Source organism: Lissotriton helveticus, chromosome 3_1 (genome assembly GCF_964261635.1).
Source record: "Lissotriton helveticus chromosome 3_1, aLisHel1.1, whole genome shotgun sequence".
Taxonomy (NCBI): Eukaryota; Metazoa; Chordata; class Amphibia; order Caudata; family Salamandridae; genus Lissotriton; species Lissotriton helveticus.
In genome coordinates, this window is record NC_136061.1 from 233,904,331 (window position 1) to 233,927,796 (window position 23,466).

General features: G+C 42.5%; 1 protein-coding gene across 2 annotated transcripts in view; it reads left to right on the forward strand.

The window, feature by feature from the left end:
• Positions 1–23,466, forward strand: part of P2RX1 (purinergic receptor P2X 1) — a 483,889-nt gene that overhangs the window by 427,202 nt on the left and 33,221 nt on the right. For both annotated transcript variants that reach the window (XM_078679688.1, XM_078679689.1), the window contains 2 exons: positions 1,578–1,667; positions 3,502–3,611. In XM_078679688.1, the coding sequence (XP_078535814.1) occupies positions 1,578–1,667; positions 3,502–3,594 (183 nt within the window). In that variant the 3' untranslated portion in view covers positions 3,595–3,611. The remainder of the gene's footprint in view (positions 1–1,577; positions 1,668–3,501; positions 3,612–23,466) is intronic.

The following is a 23,466-nucleotide window of genomic DNA, read 5'->3' on the forward strand; positions in this document are numbered from 1 at the left end:
TGCTAGTTTAAGGGACTTTCCTTCACAAGGCGACACCAAAGGGTGCCCTCCTATATTCAAACTGTGTCTAGGCTTGAATAACCACAAGCAAAAACTAGAAGGCTGCTGTCTGTGAAGGTAGCCGCATCACAAAGCTTGCTTCCATGTTTTCAAAGGCAGGAGGAGCCCGTGCAGCTCTTGGCTGCGTTTCATCCGGGCCTCCGAGCCAGAGGTGTGTATATAGTTACACCAGTGAGAATGGTGGGAAAGAATGCGCCGCCATTCTTTCGCCGTGACTGGCCCGCATTGCTACGGTTATGCAACACTTGCTGCATTGTGTGTGTCGTCGTCGTCTTAAAATGGAAAAAAAAAACACATCCACCATATCCACCACCACCACATCCACCACCACCACATCCGCCACCAGTACATCCACCACCAGCACATCCACCACCAGCACATCCACCACCACCACCACATCCACCACCACGACATCCAACACCACCACATCCACCACCACCACATCCACCAGATCCACCACATCTATGTGTGTGTGTGTGTGTGTGTGTGGGTGCAAATGCAATAGGTCTCGCATTTGCGAGAGGTTAAGCTATTGGCATTGTAAATGACAATGCCATTTATTTATCTGTTTTCTAAACCAACACATAAGTAAAAAATGTGTCATTTACAAATGCAATAGCTCTAACTTTTCCAAAGGTGAGACCGTTGTAAATGCTTGTTAGCATTGTCATGCTTTTTTATTCTATATTTGACTGGTGAGTGCTCGGCTGTTTGATGTTTCAACTGTGTTTGTGCTCCCCTTTTCTCAGATTTGAACATGAAATTCAATATTGTTTGGCAAAATGAAAGCTTGAGTTAGTTGAAACTGGGTAGTAAATTCAAAGTTGTTCTAAATAGGGGCCCAAAATATTTAATGACCTGGGTCCCAAAAATTCTTAAAATGGAACTAGTAAAGGAGTCACTCACAGTATAAGAGCTTCATGAAACAGAGCGGCATGTAAGTCATGGAACATCGAATATGTATAGAACATCATTGTGTGAAAAGATGGAACTTAAAGTGATTTCTTAAATTCAAATTAAGAATAGTTTATATCATGTGTTGTATTAGGTTTGATGTACAACTGGTTTGATGGTGGATCTAATACTGCAAACTTTATGCAACATGAAGAATACCAAAAATGTACATTATTTATATATTGCGCCCCAGGTATAAAAATCTGTACTTTGAAAGTTTTCTTCTGCCAGGGTATACCACTTGTGACGTAGTGTCCTGCGCCACAGGCCATCATGTCAGAATCTGTCTTCATGAGCTGAGCTCTATCCAAATGATTTGAAAACCACAATAAATATGTACAGACGTAATCCCTGGTTAGGCCCGGTCGAGGCTTTCATTATATAATGTATTAAAAAGATAATTAGTTTCTGTTTATTACTATACCCTAACCATGTGAGTTACTTTTCTTATTCGTGTGATATATCTTTCCTGAAACGAAACAAACCATATATTCAAGTTAAATAAATAAATGGTATTCTACATTTTAGTTACAATCTTTCCTCCCTTTTTTCCTTTTGTTCAGGCCACTGTTGTTTGTGATTTAATGTTGCTACACATTATCCCAAAAAGAAACTATTACAAACAGAAGAAATTCAAATGTGCTCAGCAAGAGGTAAAAGCGGCACAATCTTGTGCTTTTAATTTAACAATTTTGGGAATGCCTTCTTTTTAGTCTTTGGAGAGGGTATGGGGGCTTGGCAGGTTGCACATAGTGTTTTCTGTGATTTAATGTAGCCGTACATCGTGCCAAACCTATGCTACCTACTTTTGAGGTCATCTCCTGCCCTCTTTAATCTACCTGCTTACACTGCCTATTTTTTTGTACATCCATGTTCTTTGTTATCCCCAACATCTCTCTTTGTCACTGCTTGCCTATCATTCTCTTCCTCCTTCTCTCCCTTTCTCTCTCTTGCTTTGAATCATCAAAGTCTGGTCATGGAAAAGTATCTCCACTCTACAGAAATCAGTTCTGAAGTGTGTAATATGTAGAAAATGCACCTACGGTTGTTTGTCTTAGTTCAGAAAAGTTGTTGTTAAAACATTTTTGTCTGTCTGGTAGTTCAATTTCAGCATTTTTCACCCCCTGGGCTGAGTAAACAAAGTGCCGCTAAGCTCCACGGAGTTAAAAAAAAAACTCAGTGGAACGCTGCTCCACCCTCCCTAACAATAAAAAACTGAAAAAAAGAACTTACATGCTCTGGCATCTCCAGGCTTCCCTCATTCTCGCTGTGGTCTCTTCTCCTCGCCTTCCTCGTCCTTTGCGGTCGCAAACCCCTATGTTGTATGCCTTGCGATGACTGTGCATGTGCAAACGAGTGCGCATGTGCAGTTCTAGCAAGACGTACAACGTATGGCTTTGCGTTAGTGACCGCCGAGGACGTCGAAGAGGAGAGATCACAGCGAGGAGGAGAGCTGCCCAGAGACGTCAGAGCAGGTACGTGATTTTTTTCTGTTTTTGTGGACTTCGGCAGGGGGCTAACTCCGCTCCGCCACGGAGTCTTTTGCCTGATCTCTGCGTTCCCAACGGAGCAAGACTCCCATACTCCGCTAGCAGAGATTTCGCCACCTGGGCTTAATTTGCTTTTCCAGCTAAATTTTCTATCTTCCTTAAAATAAATCACAGTTTATTGATAGGATGTAAAACCTATATATAAGGTATTTTAATTTGTAAATAAATGTGGTGTGGCCCAGGACAGAAACTTTCTAAGCTGATTTTGTTCAAGAGATCTATTCTTAGAGGCGTTGGCACACTTTCTTGAAGCCCCCAGGGCTAAGGCGCTGCCCTCCTTGAGGGACAGGGCCCCAAAGAGTGCAAACCCAGCACTGAGGCAGACCATAGTTGAATACCTCCCAAGATAATGAGAAAAACCAACATGGACCCCTGTGTAGGACTTTCACATGGACTTTAGTTCTATTCTGCAGCAGTGCTGCAAATGGGCTTCCATCACAATCTCTGATTGTATACAAATATTTACATATAGAAATACGCTCAAATATAGATGAATCATGTAAGTTAGGAAACTATAAGTCCCATGTATCGCTAATAGTTTTCATTGCTGAACTTTTTTTAGCCTCATGCATTATGGGTGTTGTATTATTGCTTTCCTTCCATACAACCCATTAGACTAATACAGCTGTTAAATACTGCTCAAAAGTTCAGGTCAGCAAGCACTGTCTGTGATGACATCGAGTGAGATGGCCATTCTCATATCTCTAATTTAGCCCTCAAGGGATGCACCCCTTGGATAGTTCTCTTACCGAGTTCCAGCTAGGTTCACTGAGGCACCTCCCTAAAAAGGCTGCATGAAATGACAGCGAAAGCACACCTCTCTGTTACAGAATAGACTCATTTGGATCATGTGTAGTTTAGGTTTTTTAAATGTATATAAAGATGGCTTATTGAAATTTGTAACCAGTTTATCTTATTGTTTTGACGGTCGTCGCAGAATAAAGAAGATTCAGGTCTGGCCTGCAGTAATTTCCAGAAGGACAATGAAGAGAATGTGAAATCTGAAAGCACAAGCAGCGTGGATGAATGAGGATGGCTTCACAAGTGGTAAGGAGGGAAACATCTAAATCGTTGGCAAACTAGTGGCATTCAAAATAGTCTTTATATCTAAATGGTTGCATAATTTTGGGTTGACTTCATTTTCTATTCCTCCCCCTGTGGTGAAATCATGAAACGGTGGTGAGTGCTGTGCCCGTCCACGACCCGACTGCAACCAGTGCCAGGAACGCTGGTTCCCTGACCCGCCGTCAGTATGATCCCTTAGTATAAAGGAAAGGGGTCCAAGACAAAGGACAGAGTACTGCAAATTTAAATCTTAGTGCAAAATAAATTCTGGCAGCAAAGCTAGTCAATGCAAAAGAGTTTTAATCAAGTTTGCATGATTCCCTTTCATGGGATAAAGTTCATCATACATTTCATTGTATACATGACAAATTAATAATAAATGTACGTGCCCACATTCACAACAGGGAGGGGACGGTGAGGGTAGTGTAAGTGGTAGGGTGGGGTCAAGAAATAGTCAGATTCATTCAGTGACAAATAGAATTTTCAATTATGGAAACTAAATGTTAGTGGTCCCTTTAGCCAAAGGGCCACCTCAAGCAGCTCAAAAAGAGTCCAAGCAAAAAATTGTTAATTCACAGATCCAAACTCCGTTACAGCCGTTAGAGTCCTGCTTGGGGTAGGAGAATGGTCGTTGTCAAGTAGTCAACGTTTCGACCCGTAATATAGGTAGGTAAATGTTCCTTACAAGGCGGGTCTTCTTCAGGACAAAGGAGTTGTGGGTGGGCGACCTCCTGGGGAGTATAAAAACTTTATTTAGGATTAGTTGGCACTCACCACTCTTATTAATTAATAAAAGAAGGGCGGATTTGGAAGAGAGCAATTAGAACAATTAAAAAACGTGCTGTCAAGGGAGTCATTTGTGCAACATATGAACTGAAAGACTTATATGCAACAGAACATATCCATGGCATAGTGCCCAAAATTCAAAAACTAGATCTCCCTAAGTTGGATACAGTTGTGAGATCATCGAGACTGTGGATCCCCCTGCTTAAACATAGGCTGACGGGTTTAAGCTGGTGTGGGCTTGCTGTTTGACTTTACAGCTGTTTCATACATAGTATAAATTAAATAAAACTAAATTTCAATCGTACCTACAGGGTTCTGAAGTTCCTCAGAGCTTCTCATCAATGCCAACGAAGCTCAAAATATGTGCTGGTTGTTATTTCCGTTACCTTCAAAATCAGGAAAAATAGATTAAACATGGAAACGCCCATGAACTCGGTTCCATTATAGGAAAGGGCTAAAAAATATATATATCCTGCTTACCACTGGTTTCGAAAGTCTATGACAGTGATAGAGGATCGTTAGAGATTACACTGTTTTAAATAGTACGGAGACCGGTGCTCTTCCAATATAGAATTGATATATTAAGCCTGTGCGTGATGAGAGGGAGAAGGAGGACAATGGATAACAGTAAATTATAGGCATGGTTAAAAATACCCGAATTCTAGACAGAGCGTTATTACACAAAGTCACATCAAAAAATGCCCCAAGATCTAAGGCGGGCTTACCAATAATCATCAATCTTATGGCCGATAAAGGGGAGCTATCTGTTGATGCCCAGTTCTAAGTCCTAATCGATCGTTGTGGTATACCGATCCCTAAAAGACATAGAATATAAAAAATATTAAGTGCACGTACCTAAAAAGGTGCACTGTTTAACAAGGACCAAATAAGTATACTGGTGAAACCAGGTACATGTAACATACCTCAAGTCATAGAGGAGTACTCATGGCTCCCCACTTTTGGAATTTCATGTACAGTCCTTAAGCCATAATGCCGGTGTATCCAAACGGTAACAATCCAGATAAACACTCAAACGTTTATCGACGGGGGCCCCTGCAAAGCAGTAAAAAACTAAGTTTGAAGCCTCCCGCTACATCATGCGTTGGTTCCCCACGCATTACTAAAGGAATTAGTACAAAAGCCCAGTACGCATTACCTTAAGCGAATTAAGACGACCCGGGAGGTAAATCCGAAAGACTCTGGTTCTGCCAGAAACAGCGAGGCCGCGCTTACTTCCTGGTGTGGAATCTGGGGGCGGAGCTACGTCCCTGACTTCAATTGAAAATGAGGAAAGACTCACAACAAACCAGAGTGTGTTGATCCGAGTGAAAGATTATTTAGGTTTGGACAAGTGATAACTGATTAAATGATTCAGTACAGTTCTGAGAGGTATTTCAAATTCATGAATTAAATTTGCATTTGTATTGCGAGCACAGGCATTTTCGGGAATGGTTCACCTTATGAAGGGTGTAATAAGATTTCCTTCATTCTGCATACAGTTATCCAATTGGCTTCCCTCACTATTGATAGGACTCTCTAGAAGCTGAATTAGAGTCCCCTCCATTCCGCATATCCTGATCGAACTAACGAGTAAACAGATTTAAAATATATTTAGAAATGTACAATATTGAAGCAGCCAAACATTTCTACAATTCTTCTTTACCAAAGTACACACTGTTTGGTCTGAAGGTATTACACATTTTTCATATCACACAGTGCTTATTATATTCTGAAAGAAAGAGAGTTTACATTCCAAAAAACAAATAAACACACAGCACGAGTAGAGTGCACCTGTCTCATAGGATAGTGTAACTCATACATTTATACAGTAAACGAATCTAACGTAAAGAAGGTTGAGTATAGGTCATATTACTCTACATTATACAGGTATATCATTTCACGAGGGGTATTGTACCTCTATCCAGCTTGCATATACTTAAAAGTGTTAACATTGGTATAATATTAGAAGTTATGCTAAGAAGGTGCATGAGTCATGCTTACTTCGCTGGACCATTTGAGAATACCTAAGGTTATCGCATCAGTACAACCTAGAGATATGAAATCATAGATTAGCTAGCTGTGCAAAGCTACTTTCAGATTCATTTAAACCCTCAGCTACAGAGTTGAAAATATGTATCCACTTCATCTCTCTTATGTTGAGGATGCTAGACACATCACCACCCCTGGGGCCTAGTGTTACATGCTCCAGAACCGCCCATTTCAATGTTTCCGGCAAATGGTTATGTTTCTCACAATGTTCGACAAGAGGTGCCCCTGCTATCTTACATCTGATTCTGCTACAATGTGATAGGAATCTTACTTTAACACACTGCTGGGTCTGTCCCACATAAATGAGATCACATGGGCAGATTATGCCATAGATCACATTTTTGGTGTTGCAATTTGTATGGCCTTTGTACAAGTGTTGATGGTCTTTGTAAACAAATTCCTTAGATTGAATAGTTGATGGACAAGCTTTGCACTTGCCGCATCTGAAATGTCCAACAACAGGCATTAGGTTCCAACATGAGGCCAAGGTGGGTTCAGGTAGGCACTCTAAATAAGATGAGACTACATAGTCTTTCACATTTCTTGCTTTTTTAAAAGCATGCATCGGTACATTAGCGATCTCCAAGTCATCAGCAATGAGACCCCAATGTTTGTTTATAGTCTTTTTGATAGCATTACTCTTGGTTGAAAAAGTCGTTACGCAAATCATGCGTTTTTCTGATTGGCCCATGCGTGTTGTGGGTTCCAAGAGGGTTTCTCGATGACAGAACCATGCCCTCTTTCTAGAGCGCTTAATCAACCGTTTGGGGTAACCTCTCTCTGTTAGACGTTCCATCATTATCTCCGATTGTTGCATATAGTCTTCTTTCTTAGTACAGTTCCTTCGTACACGAAGGAACTGTCCATAAGGCAAATTGTCTCGAAGACTTCGGGGGTGATGGCTTGAATACTGTAATAGCGAATTTCGTTCAGAAGATTTTCTAAATAGGGTAGTAAATAGGGTGCCATCCTCTTCCGCAATCGTGATGTCTAGAAAATCAATCTTATTGTTGCTGGACTGTATCGTGAATTGAATGTCTGGAGATCGCAAATTCAGCCAGGTGTGAAAACATGCAAGTTCGATGTTGTCTCCCTTCCAAATCATCAGCACATCATCGATGTAGCGTACCCAAAGTTGTATATGGTGCCGGAATGGGTTGAGATCACACATGACAAAAGTATTCTCATAGAAAGACATGAACAGAATCGCCAGGTCAGGGGCAAAGGCGGCCCCCATTGCCACGCCCTTTGTCTGTAGGTAAAATACATTTTGAAAAATAAAAAAATTCCTCATCATGGCGATTTTAAGTAAAAGAATAATGAATGAGGTAGGAACTTGTACAGGGGCCTCGCGGCTATCCAAAGCTACAGTGGCCACCATTAAAGCCTCTTCCTGGGGAATGCTCGTATATAACGATACAATGTCGCAGGTCACCAGTAGTTCTTCATCAGGATTAAATGGTTTCCCATCTACTAGCGTTATTGTATGCGTGGTATCTCTCAGATAGGTTGAAGTTGATTCTGCTAGAGGTTTAAGAAAAAAGTCCACATAACGGCATAGGGGCTCCAGAATTGATCCACATCCGGAGACGATAGGTCGTCCCGGCGGGTTGTGAGCATCTTTATGTACCTTGGGTAAGGTGTAGATAGTGGGTATGCGAGGGTGGCTTTGGTTCAGGTACTGATATTCATGTTCTGTTAGAAAACCTTGTTGAACGCCTTCCTGCGTTATCCTCTGAATTTCTGCAGCCACGTCTTTTGTGGGGTCGGATGTCAATCTTTTGTAGCTGACGCCATCTCTCAGTTGGCGCCAGATCTCTTCTTTATATTTTGCAACATCCTGGATTATGATGGCCCCACCCTTATCAGCTGGTTTCACCACGACATTGTGATTAGATTTCAGAGATTCCAAAGCCTTTCTTTCAGTCTTTCGTATGTTATATTTCACATAAGTCTGTTCACTCAAAATCTTTACCACTTCCCCAGTGATGAGGTTTTCATATGCCAATATTCGGTGGCTCATCGTGTTAGTTGGAGGTACAAAGGTAGAAGGTACCCTAAATCCAGTCACCGATGTGTTCTTGGGTGGTGGTCTGTTTTTGAAAAAGAAACGCAATCTTATTTTCCGAAAAAACTTTGAAAGTTCCATCAATGTATTAAAACAATTTGGAGTAGTTGTCGGAACAAAAGACAGGCCCTTACTCAAAACCCCTAGCTCATCCTCATTGAATTGTTGAGATGATAGATTCATGACAGGTGTATCAGTGGCCTATACCACCTGTAGTTCTTGCGTCTGGTTGAGCGCTCCCCATGTTCCTCTGGTTGAAATCGGACCTGCTTCATTCCACGTCCTCTGCCGCCATCGTTGTCCCACTGCATCGGAGGGCCCTGCTGGCTTCGCCCAGTCCCTCTGTTCCAGTTGTTGCCTTGTCCGTGGGGCGGTCTCCATGTCCCCTGCTCTAAAAAAGAAGAATTAGATTGGAATTGGGGATGGTATGTATCCTGATACCCGTAGGCGTTACTGGTGCTCGCTTGTTCAGAGTCCTCACCAGAGCTGTAGGAAGAATCCGAAAAAGTGGTGTATCTTCCTCTCGATCTGCCACCTCTGAAACCACGATTAGTAAAACGTCCCTGTGAATCTTGTCGGAAGTAGTCGTCGGATACGTAGGGATAGGTCTTCTTTTTATCGTAGAATTTGAGATCCCAAGCTAGTTTGTCAAGCTTCTTCTTGATAGTAATTGTTTCAAATTCTTGAAGGGTTGCCACCAGATTAGTTAATGCCTCTTTAGAATTGGTGAGAGTACTGTCACCTGAGATGCTTGCCCTTAATTCTGATATTTGTTTATTAAGTGCCACCACCTGGTCTGCTGCGGTCTCAATCCCCAACACCATCCAGTGTCGGGAACAATTATTCGCAACGAAACTGAAGCCCTCACGGAATCTAGGAATGTCTACGAAGATGACTGGTTCAATTTTGACTTGTAAGCCTGTCGGTATAATATTATTTTGGAGGCACTGTGCGAGAAAATGACCGTGTAGTTTCGTGCGGATCAATTTCTTTTCTAATCTCTCTAGCTGAGAAATTTTATCATTAAGGGTGATGTCAATGATAGGTGTACCCACTGATAAAAAGTTATTGGTGGGTCAGTATGATCCCAGCACCCTCCATGCTCTTAACGCCAGACACAACAACAACTGCCATCTCTCAACGCCGAGCAACACCCAAGGCCTGATCACCTGCCGACACTGCCGCAGCACCTTCACCCACCTCCAGAGCCCAGCAATAACGCACTGGACGCTGGCGCACACAAACCACTGAACTGCATCCTTGTGCGCTCCCTGCACAGACACGCCATAGAAATCTGTGACCTCCTCAATACTCACACACCCCAGGTTGCCTTCTCTCAGAGACCTGGACCAACGCCAGGTTCGCATCTGACATCTCGTGTGCCATCCTGTGGTGTCCTCGTGTGTCCTCGTGTCCTACGCTCATGTATGGAACTCGGAACACTCGGAATGAAGAGTGTTCCGAGAGCTCCAGTTGTAGCGGTTGGCCCTGGCTCACTGAGACATATCTTTTCACTGCTCCTTTCAATAAACAACCTTATAAACGATTCCTTGGATTACCATCATATTCTTGAAGGATTACTTCACTGGCGACGATCGGGTAAAGAACCAGCTGAAATCCGGAGCCTGGAGCCCTGCATCCGCAGATCACGAATACCGCCTTTGCATTTTCCTTGCCCGCTGTGCTGTCGGACTACGCCAAGAACATTTCCTGCTTCTTCACGAAAATTCCGCAATTCTAGCGTGAGCGGTGAGACTTTAATCCTTTTTCGTCCCATTTCACGTTTGTGAGTGTTTCCAACGCTTTTCCTCAACGCGAGCTCACGCATGCGCATCCTCGCACACATCATATTTCACAATGTTGCCAACGTCAAGTTACAAGAAAAATTATTAGATGCAAAAGATTTATCTCTTTCCAAAGCTCTCGACATCGCACATCGTTTTGAGGACATGAAATTGGGCATGAAGGAATTATCTGACAATAAAATGAAAGAATCCTCTGAGAAAAAATTATTAACTCCCGAAGTTCAAGTGGTCAAAAAGAATTCTTCTGATAACAACTACAATGGACCTTCTTTTTCAGCTAACCTCAACTTCAAAAAAGACGTAACATGTTTCAAATGTGGTTTTCCAGGTCATGTAGCAACTGGCAAAAGATGTCCTGCCATAGGTCAAGTATGCAATTATTGTAGATCCAAGGGACATTTTGCCAGAATGTGCAAGAGCAGGAATAAGTTTAGATACAATTCTTCTGACACAAGAAGTGCCAAACCTGCTGACATTCATGAAGTTAATACTGATATTGATTAATATGATGATTTATTAACTGTATATGAGATTGGTGAAGAAAAGAAAGATGCTCCTTTCTGCATGTTACAAATTGGTTCCAAACTTATAAAGTTATGGCTGACTCTGGTGCTAGACACACTTTAATTGGTGATGAATGGTTAAAAGAATTTCCTCATGTGTCATTACTTCCCTCAGATATAAGGTTACTCGGTTATAGTAAAAAAACAATAGATGTTTTAGGTTATTTTACCACAGATCTTTCTTTTAAAGGCAAAACCATAAATTCTAGGGTTTATGTTGCTAAAGAGGGTTCATGTTTATTGGGTTGGCCTCAGCAAAGAGACTTAATGATTAAATTGGATCCCAATCACCCTTAACAAGTTCTGGGTTATTCTGACATCATCAGTCAAGTTAATTTTGTCACTGATAATAGATGGGAAACACTCTTTCCTAATGTTTTTTCTCCTAAATTAGGTTTATTAAAGAAATTCGAACACAAGATCATACTAAAACATAACGCTATTCCCAAAGTGCATAAAGTTCGCAATATTCCATTATCTTTAAGGGAGTCTGTCAAAAAAGAATTAGAAAGGCTCTGTGATCTGGATGTTATTGAGGAGATTGAATCCTCTGAATGGCTTTCGCCTGTTGTCGTCGCACACAAACCTAATGGCAAAATAAGATTGTGTGTCGACATGAGAGACCTAAATTCTAACGTATGGGTTGACAGACATCCTCTTCCCAATATTGGGGAGATGTTTTCAAAACTTAAAGATGCTTCCGTATTCACTACATTAGATCTATCTAATGCATATCATCAAATAGCACTGCATGAAGAAAGTAAACATCTGACATCTTTTATTACTACTGAAGGAGCGTATAGATACAAAAGGATGCCCATTGGGCTAGTTTCAGCCTCTTCAGTTTTTCAACGTGTTATGCATAAATTGTTTAAGGATCTACCTAATGTTCTTTATTTTCAGGACAACATTTTAGTTTTCGGTAAAAACGACAAAGAGCACTCTGAAGTTCTCTATCAAGTGTTATCAATTTTACAAAATAGTGGATTAACTTTAACCAAGGAAAAATGTAAATTTGGCATGGAATCAGTTGACTACTTGGGTCATTCCATTAGTAACAAAAGTATTTCTCCTAAGCAAAGCTTAGTAAAAGCTATTGAACAGGCACCAGAACCTACTAATAAAGATCAACTCAGATCCTTTCTAGGATTAGCTGAGTACTATGCCAAATTTATCCCTACGTTTGCTGACAAAACAAAACATTTGAGAAACCTAATGAAAAACCATCAATTATTTGTTTGGGATTCTAATTGTAAATAATTTACTTTTCTTAAAAAATGTATTGCTTCTGCTCCTTCTCTATCTCCGTTTGATACTACTTGTGATTCTGTCATTGTTTCAGATGCTAGCAATATAGGCATTGCTGCTGTACTTATGCAAAAACAGAAAGAGAATTTTGTTACCATAGCATTTGCTTCTAGGCCATTGCGGGATGCAGAACACAAATACTCCACTTTGGAGAAAGAAGCCCTTGCTTGTTGGTGGGGTATTGAATATTTCCGTAAATATGTTTATGGTTCTAGATTTGTTGTCAGGACTGATCATCGCCCACTTGTTGACTTGTTCACAACAAAGGGGTGTAACAAAGCGACTGCCAGAATAGCTAGATGGCAATATAAATTACAAGATTTCCATTTTCATGTGGAATATATCCCAGGAGTAAAAAATGTTTTAGCTGACTGTCTCTCGAGACTTCCTATTGCTGATGATAACGTTGTTGCTTGTGACGAGGATCCTGATAGGGTGGTCTCTATATGTGAAGTTTCTAATGGTTGTATTAAGGAAGATGATTGGAGGATTGCATGCAGTAATGATGAGAACTACAAGTGTGTTTTGTCTTTTATTAAGAATGGTTGGCCCAACAAAACTGGTTTGTCTCAACATATATTACCATATTTTCAGATTGTACAAGAGTTGTCTGTTCATAATGGCAATTTGTTAAGAGGTTTGCAACTAGTTGTACCACAGGATCTTAGAGAAAATGTACTCGATATGGCACATGAAGGTCACCCTGGAATGACATGCATGAAAAGAAGAATTAGGTGTGAGTTTTGGTGGCCTGGTATTGACAGGTACATTGAGAGAAAGGTCAGATCTTGTGTGGAATGTACTGTTAGTGACAAGTTTCAGAGAGTTGTTAACTATCATCACGATAGTGTCACTAAACCTTCTAGACCTTGGGAATGTGTTTCAATTGACATTGCTGGTCCCATGAGTTTTGGGCAGAATCCGATTTACGCCATTGTTTTGATAGATCAATTTTCTCAATGGCCAGAGGTGAAATTCGTTCCTCATGTTTCCTCAAAAACTGTCATTGATTTTCTTAACAGTATTTTAAAAAAAAAAAGGTTTTCCTATTTCCATGTTATCAGATAATGGTACACAGTTCACATCTGCTGAAATGAAGTTATTTTGCAACAATCATGGTATCATTCACAAACGTTCATCTGTGTATTATCCCCAGGGAAATGGAATGGTTGAGAGGTGGATTAGGGTTTTGAAGGAAGGCATACAACTAGCTTTATGCAATGGTCAAAATTGTTATGACGCTGTTAAAAAACTTTTGTGGAATTATAGGAACACTCCCAGGAGTGATGGCGATTTATCTCCATTTGAGAAAATGCGTGGCAGAAAAAGCATATGTAACATGAGCCAACAATGGATGAGGGATCTGGTTAGTGGAAAGACCATGACACCTATGTCCAAGTTGAAATCTTCCGCTATTGGTGTTCCTTGCAGCATTGGAGATTGGGTGCGTGTTAGGAAATCTGTTTTCATTAGATCTGGTGAGTCTCGTTTTTCTGATCCTCTGCTCGTTGTCAGAGTAGGAAGACAAGTGGTAGAATTGTCTGATGGCAATGTTTGGAGTCTTTCAAAAGTTGTGAAGGTTCATAGGTCAGACAATGCTTCTGGTTCACGACAGTGTCAGGGGGATACCTTTTCTTCTCCTGTTTCTTCACGTGTTAGAGTGCCACAATGTAGTTCGTTTTCTCATGGGAACATGCACACATGGAGGAATCAACATAGTTTTAGTCAGAGGAAAAGGAGTTCTCCTACATGGTGTAAAGACTATGTTATGTCGTAATAATTTTATGATTTCCTGTGTACAATCTTTGTTTTTGTTTTTATGCCTAATTTTGGTTTCATTCGTGATTGTTCAGTTTAACAAAAATGTAATGTTCTTTAAAGTTTTTTTGTTTTATTTCTTTTAAGGAGGGAGATGTGTGGTGTCCTCGTGTGTCCTCGTGTCCTACGCTCATGTATGGAACTCGAAACACTCGGAATGAAGAGTGTTCCGAGAGCTCCAGTTGTAGCGGTTGGCCCTGGCTCACTGAGACGTATCTTTTCACTGCTCCTTTCAATAAACAACCTTATAAACGATTCCTTGGATTACCGTCTTATTCTTGAAGGATTACTTCACATCCCCAACGGATACAAGATCCTGAGGAAAGACCGCCTCACACCCCCACAAAAACTCCCTCCACATGACAACCACTGACCCGGACAACGCCTTGCCCACAATGGAACATCTGCATTTCCAGATCCAGACCCACCCCAAACCGACGCTCTGCAGAACACTCGTCTACGACCGCCTGTCCCCGCGCTCCTTTCACCAACATAATCGCCAACTAAATCGTACCCCACTGACTGCATACAACTGGTAGACCTAAACTTCCAGCTGGACAACCATGACGACCCCAGCACCACCGCCCTCCTAGAGAACCTCACCAACATAGGACTGAATCAACTTGTCTCCGTACCCACTCACACAGCAGGACACACATTCTACCCCGTATTCGCAGGAGGAAACAGCATCTTCTTCGGCCACACCATGGAACTGCTCTGGAATAATCACCATGGCATCCATTTCTCCTTTAGAAAACCCACTGCACATAAGCACGCGCGCCACCTCCCACGCAGAAGCTGGAACAAAGTTACAGAAGAACACTTCACATCATCCCTCACCAGCACTTCACCCTCAACTGTGCCAGACACCAACACCCCAGCAAGCAACCTCCAGTGATGGATCACCAACTGCATCGACACACTCGCCCCCCTTCCGGAAGGCTAAAGGACCAAACAATAAGAAAGCAAGCTGGTTCACCACGGCTCTCCAAGAAGCCAAGTGCTCCTGCCGACCACTTGAAAAGACTTGGAAAAACAGCAAAACCCCGGAAACACGCACCGCCTACAGAGCAGCCACCACAGCACACCACCAACTCATCAAAGCCACAAAATATATTATCCTCCAAGACAGAATCCTCCCCAACAACCACAACTCCAAAGAACTCTTCTCATCATACAGGAATTTGCCAAACCAGACAGCGAAACAACAGATGTCCCTAGACCTCTGCAACAAGCTCAGCTCCTTATTTCACCTCAAGATCAAGACACTCTACGACAACTTTGACAACCAAGATCTCTGCCTCACCTCAACTCCCACCGCCAGCGATGCCACCCAACAGACCCTACTCACCTGAATCCCGCTCACGTCAGAAGACACCTTAAAGACCATGAAGAGCATCCACTCTGAAGCACACTCAGACCCCTGTCTGCCCCACATCTTCCAAAGGGCCGCCACTGCACCTGAGCTACGTCAAACGATCAACTGCTGCCTCAAGACCACCCATTCCCCAACGACTGAAAGCATGTCAAAGTCGACCCCCTCCTCAAGAAACCCTCCGCTGACCCGACAGACCTCAAGAAAGGCCCATCTCACTGCTTCCATTCGCAGCCAAAGTCATTGAAAATGCCATCAACATCCAGCTAGCATACTTCATTGAAACCAACAAAGTCCTAGACATTTCCCAATCTGGATTCTGCAGCAACCACAGCACCGAGACCACCCTCCTCGCCACCACTGTCAACGTCCGTGCCCTCCTGGACCAGGACCAAACAGCAGCCCTCATCCTCCTGGACCTATCAGCAGCCTTTGACACTGTCTTCCCCGCACACTAACCACCAGACTCCACGACGCCGAGTTCCGAGGAAAGCCCTAGACTGTATATGCTCATTCCTCACAGGCAGATCACAGAGTCAGACTCCTGTCCTATCTCTCAGAACCGACAGAGACCAGATGCGGAGTACACCAAAGATCCTCCCTCAGCCCCACCCTCTTCAAAATCTACATGGACCCCCTCGCTACCATCATCAGAAACCAAGGGCTCAACATCTTCTTCTACACCGATGACTCCCACCTTATCGTCTCGCTCACCAAAGAAAACCAACATCACCAGCCATACCTTCCAAGAAGGGATGAAAGCAGTTTCAACCTGGATGAAGAACAGCTGCCTGAAACTCAACTCAGAGAAAACAGAAGTTCTCATCCTTGGCTCCACCCCCTCATCTTGGAACGACACCTGGTAGCCCCTTGCCTTCAGAAAACCACCCACCCCAACAAATACTGCACGTACCCTCCGCATCATACTGGACTCATTGCTCAGTATGATCCGCCAGTTCAACGCTATCTCCTCACCGTTAAGGTAAAATTAGCTCTAACGTTGTAGACAGCGACACGCCATTCTGGCTTTAGAAGCACACAATATAACTTTCTTTGTTTCACGTCTTTGCTAATTCAGAATTGGTAACAGGTATACCCGCGTTAAGCAGGCAGCGCTGTTTGACATTTGTCTCACTGCCGACCATCTTCACTTTTTTACTAAAAGGCATTGACTAGGTATGTTTTTGAGCACCTACGAGCTATATTTCATATGCTGGGGGTCTTGCACCCGTTTGAAACTGCAGTTTGACTCTCGAGGTTTCTCATTGTATTTTCACCTCACACTTGTGATTTTCCTAACGGGGCAACATCTTCTTTGCACTTGGTCATGCTCTCGTATTTACCAGCATGCGCACTATTCAGGCTGTACTCTCACTTTAAATCAATGATTTCATTAATATGATCCAATAATACGGATCGTTTTCAAGTTTTTAGTCTCCCGCACGCAATGTATTTTCTCATTTAGCACATTCCTGGTTAGTCACCTCACAAATTATTCTCACATTTTCTCCAGCTCTGACGCGTGACATCCTATGGTGATGGCAACTACTGTTTAACCTTTGGCTTCTCATCACTGATGGAATAATTGTATGTAGATACGAGACTGGGAATGTCCAGCTTTTGACAGCATATTATTAAATTTTTTCAGAGTAATGACTCTCCTGATAAATGGTTAATCCTGAAATGCATTGGGAGTTTGAGCATGGCAATGTCTCAGTCAAATGCTAAAAGAAATGTATTGTTTCTGAAGAAAAATGTTTAAAAGCACATGTGAAGATTAACATTGTGCAATAAACAATCAATAAATCATTGAATACTGAAAGAAGAATAACTGATTTTTTGGATTACATATGGTTTACGTTTTTTGAAAGGGGCGTGCAACCCTCCGCCTTGATATATGTTTCCATGACTGAACATGCAGTGGGACAAACCAATTCATGAAGGAAGAGGAGAAGATAAAACAAGCAGGTGTTCTATATGTTACCCTTCCCACTGGTGGGTACTTTGGAAGCCTCTATTTCGGCCTCCACCCCGCCCCTCACAGGAGTGTTCTTACCCACAGCTCCCCTATGAGCTGGTCCTGACCCACTCTCAATGTTTTCCAGGAATCCTCTTGCACACAGCCAGGCAGATTACACAATGGGATGGTAGAGCTCTGCAGCCCCCCAGTAGGATGGGTGCAGCCATAAACTACTACCACCATATTGTGTAGCCTCACACCTCCTTCCGATGGCTGGAAGGCCCTTTGCCACAAGTTGCAATAGCCGTGAGCTGCACTGAGCCTCTATAAAGGTACTCAAATTACTTGTTGCCCACCACAACTGCCCAGAACACTTTTTATTCTTACCGGGTGAATAATTCAATTTACATTTGGTAAAGCTGCCTCTTCCTGCCACCCATATTTGTGCAGCCTCGCAATATGACCCAATTGTTCTTGTTGGGCAGCATCTTATGTGGTGAAAATACTCAGGCCTTCATTATGAGTGGTCAATGTAATGGGCCTGTATTTAGCCTCCCCTGGAGTTACAGATATTGGGTGTATATTGACCATTGTGAGTGTACACTAAGAAATGAGGAATTATCAGGAGCATCAGAATTTCTGGGTCTGAATATCTCAGTTATACCCCTTTTAAACCTCCAACCCCTCTCATTAACCAAGAGATTTCAGCAACTTTTAGTATTCAGAATCTCTGGGTGAAAGTAAACAGGTCCACAGTGTTTCCGTGGATGCCCAAATGCAGATGGAGATGAAGATTGATGTTACTGCCCCCAACTGAATTAAGTGGCCACTGGGAATGATGGCTGAATTAGTAAAGGTACTATCTGCATGAGCTGAAGTCAGAAAGGAAGAGGGTCCGGGGAGATCAAGTGGTGTGAGAATGTAGGGGGGATGGTAATGAAGATATGAAGGCAGTGAGAATTAGGGAAGATGAGGAAGATGGCTATAGAAAGATAACCCGAGAAGGGCATACATGTCCAGCTCCCATCCCTGGTTAGTGCTCATCACTCCAGTGCAGAGTTGCTTCGTTACAATGAAATATAAGTGGCTCCTGGTGTGCAGAACAACTCACTACAGATATAACTATTAGTGCTTCAGGTGCTTTAATGGGAGATATGCATGAGTGCCAGAATACAATATGTCCAATTACAGAGGAATCTAAGTTCTTAGCATGTACTGCAGTGCCAAAAACACATATGAACAAGAGAGCGGTGTTTGCTCGTTCATTTATGGAGGTTGTTGCTATGGCGTAGACCATACCTTTGGGCTGTTATCACGTTTTACAACACGGTGGAAACAGCAAAAATATCATAACATGAAAGCAAAGCAGAAGAGCTAAGGCCATCTTATGTAGTCGCCGTATAATATTAACACGCTGACAAGAATTTACAGAATTCTGAAATATTTGACAAAATACACCATAAATGTAATGTGGTTGTAGAGAAACAGGTACCACTGGATTAACAACAGCAGCTTGTCAGGTGGCTGTGTAGCCTGGAGTGGGTAGGTTTAATAAGTAGATGAGTAGTTTAGAAGAGATTGTGAGATGAAACAGGTTTAGTATAGGATCGGTGTGCATTCTAGATTCCAAGTGCTTTGCCAGACGATACCTAGAATATTTCTTTCTAAAATGAATAGGCGTACCCTCAAATATCAGTGGAGATTTTAGCTTTTGGATCAGAGGGCCCATGGAGACATATTTGTGTGTTAACGGCTGTTTTGTAAGTCAGAAACAGGTGATCCCATTTGTAGCTGGATATGAGTGGAGATGGGCAGTAGAGTAAAGGACAGCTTTGAAGGGTCAAGTGGTGCAGGGAGTCGAGGGGTGAGAGAATGTCCATATTCACTTAAAGGAGATAACCACGGCCTTTAGGGACAGTTTAAAGTCATCTTTAGTCAGAAACTGTCTAATAGTTTGCGTCATCTTGAGTTAAACTCTGCTGCCATTGGCCGCAGCTTGACGAGTCGAGATTACTGGTTCTGTTGTAAATAGATAATTCTCTTCCCATGCAAAGGGAGGTATGCATGAGTACATAATGACCTACTGCAGCTGTGCACATTGGCCCCAACATCACATTCATCTCAAGAAATAGATGCCATGCACAATGGTTTTGGGCTAGGAGGGCCATATGTTGGACTCATTCTGTGTGAAAGCATTGCTACCCTAATTATGTTCTCCGCCTTTCAGTGTTAACATATTACACATAGAAGGAGGGCAGAGTTGTAGAGTTTTGCTAATGGCCATTCACCCAGCCTGAATTGAAGCTCAAATACACATTTTGTTCACTCTTTCAATGTTGAGTGACGTATTGAACTATTTTATTTTAGTAAGAGCATCATCATACATTGACTCGGTAACTTTGTATGTATACATGTTGGAAGTTGAGGTTTCTAGTTGACAGAGTATACGCCCTGTTCAAGCAGAAGCCACAATACTAGTTAGGGTAAGTCAGGTACACAACCTAAAATTAACCTATGCTCTCTGTCTGGTAGCTTGGCACAGAACAGTCAGGCTTAACTTAAGAGACAATGTTTAGAGTATTTGTACACACTTTAATTACAGTAACACAGTAAAAACAGCATAAAAGACTCCACACCAGTTTAGGAAAATAGAGAATATGTATCAGAGTAGTACAAGGCCAAAATGATAAACATCCAATCAGTAGAGATATGAATTTTTAAAGATTAAATGCAAAGGTAGTCAAAAGGTTACTTGAGGTCGCAAGGGACCGGTACAAATCCAAAGTTTAGGCCGACCACGATGGAGGGGAGGCCAGCTACAGGACCCATGCAGGGCCTGCTGTTAAGTACCTTTGTATGGAGCAAGCATCGATGTTGAAGGCTCGATATGTCGGTTCCGATTCACACAGTTGGATCGATGCATCGAAGTCGAGCTCACAGCGGTGTCTTTGGATCTACACTGAATTGACATTGAGCCTCACAGACGGGACCTCAGTTTGGCTCTGCGTTGTCATCGAACCGCGCAGTCAGGTCAATACATCATCGTCGAGACGCGCAGGATGTCCTTAGATCGGCACTGCGTTGGCATTTGAAGGCACTGCGTCGATTTCGATCGGTGCAGTGGTGACAATGAATACATTTTTGCAGAAGCCACTGCTGAGGCCCAGGACTTGGGGGGCTTCTCAGGCAAGGGTAGGACTCACAAATGGCAGAGTCCAGCAGCACCTGTACAGTTGAAAGAAGTATTTTATGACCCTGAGACATCAGAGAACAGGATGTAGAGCAACCCCAGGCAAGAATCAGTAGGCAGCAGGCCAACACAGCACAGCAGGTAGCAAAGTGGCAGTCCCTTCAACAGCACATCAACAGCACATCAATCAGCAGGCCAACACAACAATTCAGTTAGCAAAGTGGCAGTCCCTCCTACAGCACATCAGCTCTTCTTCCAGGCAGAATGTCCTTGGTTCCAGGAAAATTCTGATTCAGTGTTGTCAGGGATCCAAAACATCAACCCAAATGTGCCTATGAAGTGGGAGGGACATCAAGGTCACTGCCTTTCTTGAACTGGCTCCTTACGCACTACATTGGGTTATGCAGCTCTTTGTGTGGGGACAGGCACATCCCTATTCAGGTGCAAGTGTCAGCTCCTCCTTCCCAATCTACCTCAGGAATGCCAATCCACCTGGTGATGGGCCATCAAGATGCAAACATCATACCCCAGCTCCATTTGTGTGACTGTCTAGAGGGAATGCACAAAGCCCAGCTGTAACCCAACCCAGGAGTATAGTCAGAGACAAAAAGAGGCACAGAATGGTTAAAGTAAAAAAAAATGCCAACGTTCTATTTAGAGTTTGACTTCTCGGATATACAAGAAAGATTGCTCATCGCACATGTTACATTTTATACAGAGGTGAGGTTTTGATTACTTCCAGAGTTCAACGAGTGCTTTAAGCAAGACATGAAAAATCTCTAAAGTCTGAGAAAATCATTAGTGTGTGGATTTTGATCCAACCTATAAGGCCAATGTCAGATTCGGAGTATGTTGCTTGGTTTTCTAAATTATTAGACATAATGCCAATAGTTGAATAACGTTGTTCGGGTCACATAACAGATGATCCTGAGTTATTTTAAATACAAAAGAAGTATTGTGCATCTTTTTGAAATTGTTTCCTTACTTTTTCTTTTTTCAACAGAACCCCTGACGAAGGGACACAAGAGTCCCGAAATGCATTGGGTTTATGAAAAATCATGTATTAAATGTTGATTATCTGTATATGCATACATTGTAAATGCTCACATGTATGAATGTTACCAGAGAAAATTTGTTTTAATGAAGAAATTAATTCATGAACAAAAACCTGGATTAAAATGTTGATGGTTGATTTTTGTTGATGCATGTTGGAGTCCTAGCAGCCGCGCAGGGGCTAGGCCACTTTCATAACGTTCTAAAAGTGGCATTTTAAGACTTAAAACTTGAAATTTAACTTCACCATATGCCGTGATTTTTAACTTGGAAACTCCAAATTGCTGCCTGCTTCAAATTGGAAATTACACTTAAAAGATGTTTAAGGCATTCCCACTGTTAACCTATGGGAGAAATTGACTTTGCAGTAGTAAAAAACGGATTTAAGAGTATTTCCCTACCAGGAGATGTAAAACTTAAAAGTAATTGTCAAATACACTGCACCCTAGCCATGGGATTACCTAGGGTCTACCATAGGGGTGACTTATCTATACTAATATAATAAAGAGAGAGCCCAAACCTTTGAGGCAGGTAATCTCAGGAACCACAGCACCAATCACAACACCTAATACAGTGTTGAAAAGGGCAGTTGCAGCAGAAGGACATAGGCTATGCAGACGCTCACCATATACATTTAAAAGGTAAAAGAACCGTGCCAGCAAAGTACTCCCTAGTGGACGTGACTGCGTTGTGCTGTGGGCGTGTGCTGGGGGCGTGGCAAACGCTGGGGGCGTGTGGTACATTCCGCCCTTCATGCCATGTCTCATATTGTGTACTAATCCCACCCTGCTCCCTTTAACCCCTTCGACGCTCATGACGAGCTGGGCTCGTCATGAGGTAGCCTCCTCGCACGCTCATGACGAGCCCAGCTCGTCATGAAACATGCGGTTTTAAAAATCTCAGCACAGGAGCAGAATTCCGCTAGCGCGCATGCGGTTAAATACCCCTGCACCCCATAATCATAACCCACCCTTACTCCTTAAAATACCCCAACACCTTTAAACACTAACCCATTGTAACCCTATTAATATACCCTGTACCCCAAAACCAAACCTATCCCTAAACCTTAAAAATACCCCTGTACTCCAAAACCCATACCTAGCCCTGAACCCTATAAATACCCCTGTACCTCAAAACCCATACCTACCCCATAACCCTATAAATACCCCTGTACACCAAAACCCAAACCTAGCCCTGAACCCTAAAAATACCACTGTACCCCCAAAAAAACCAGAACCCTAAAATACCCCTGTACCCCAAAACCCAAACCTAGCCCAAGAACCCTAAAAATACCACTGTACCCCAAAAACCCCCCAGAACCCTAAAATACCCCTGTATCCCAAAACCCAAACCTAGCCCTGAACCCTTAAAATACCCCTGTACCCCAAAACCCAAACCTACCCCATAACGCTAAAAATATCCCTGTACCCCAAAACCCAAACCTAGCCCTGAACCCTAAAAATAACCCTGTACCCCAAAACCCAAACCTACCCCTGAACCCTAAAGTACCCCTGTACCCCAAAACCCAAACCTAGCCCTGAACCCTAAAAATACCCCTGTACCCAAAAATCCAAACCTAGCCCTGAACCCTTAAAATACCCCTGTACCCCAAAACCCAAACCTACCCTAGAAATATCCTATACCCCAAAACCCAAACCTAGCCCTGAACCCTAAAAATACCCCTGTCCCCCAAAACCCATACCTATCCCTAAACCCTAAAACTACCCCTGTACCCCATAACCCAAAACTATATCTGAACCCTTAAAATACCCAAACACCCCAAAACATATACCTCAGTACCCCATAACATATACCCCTATACCCATACTTACCTTATTCAAACATAAAAAAAAACATGCTTT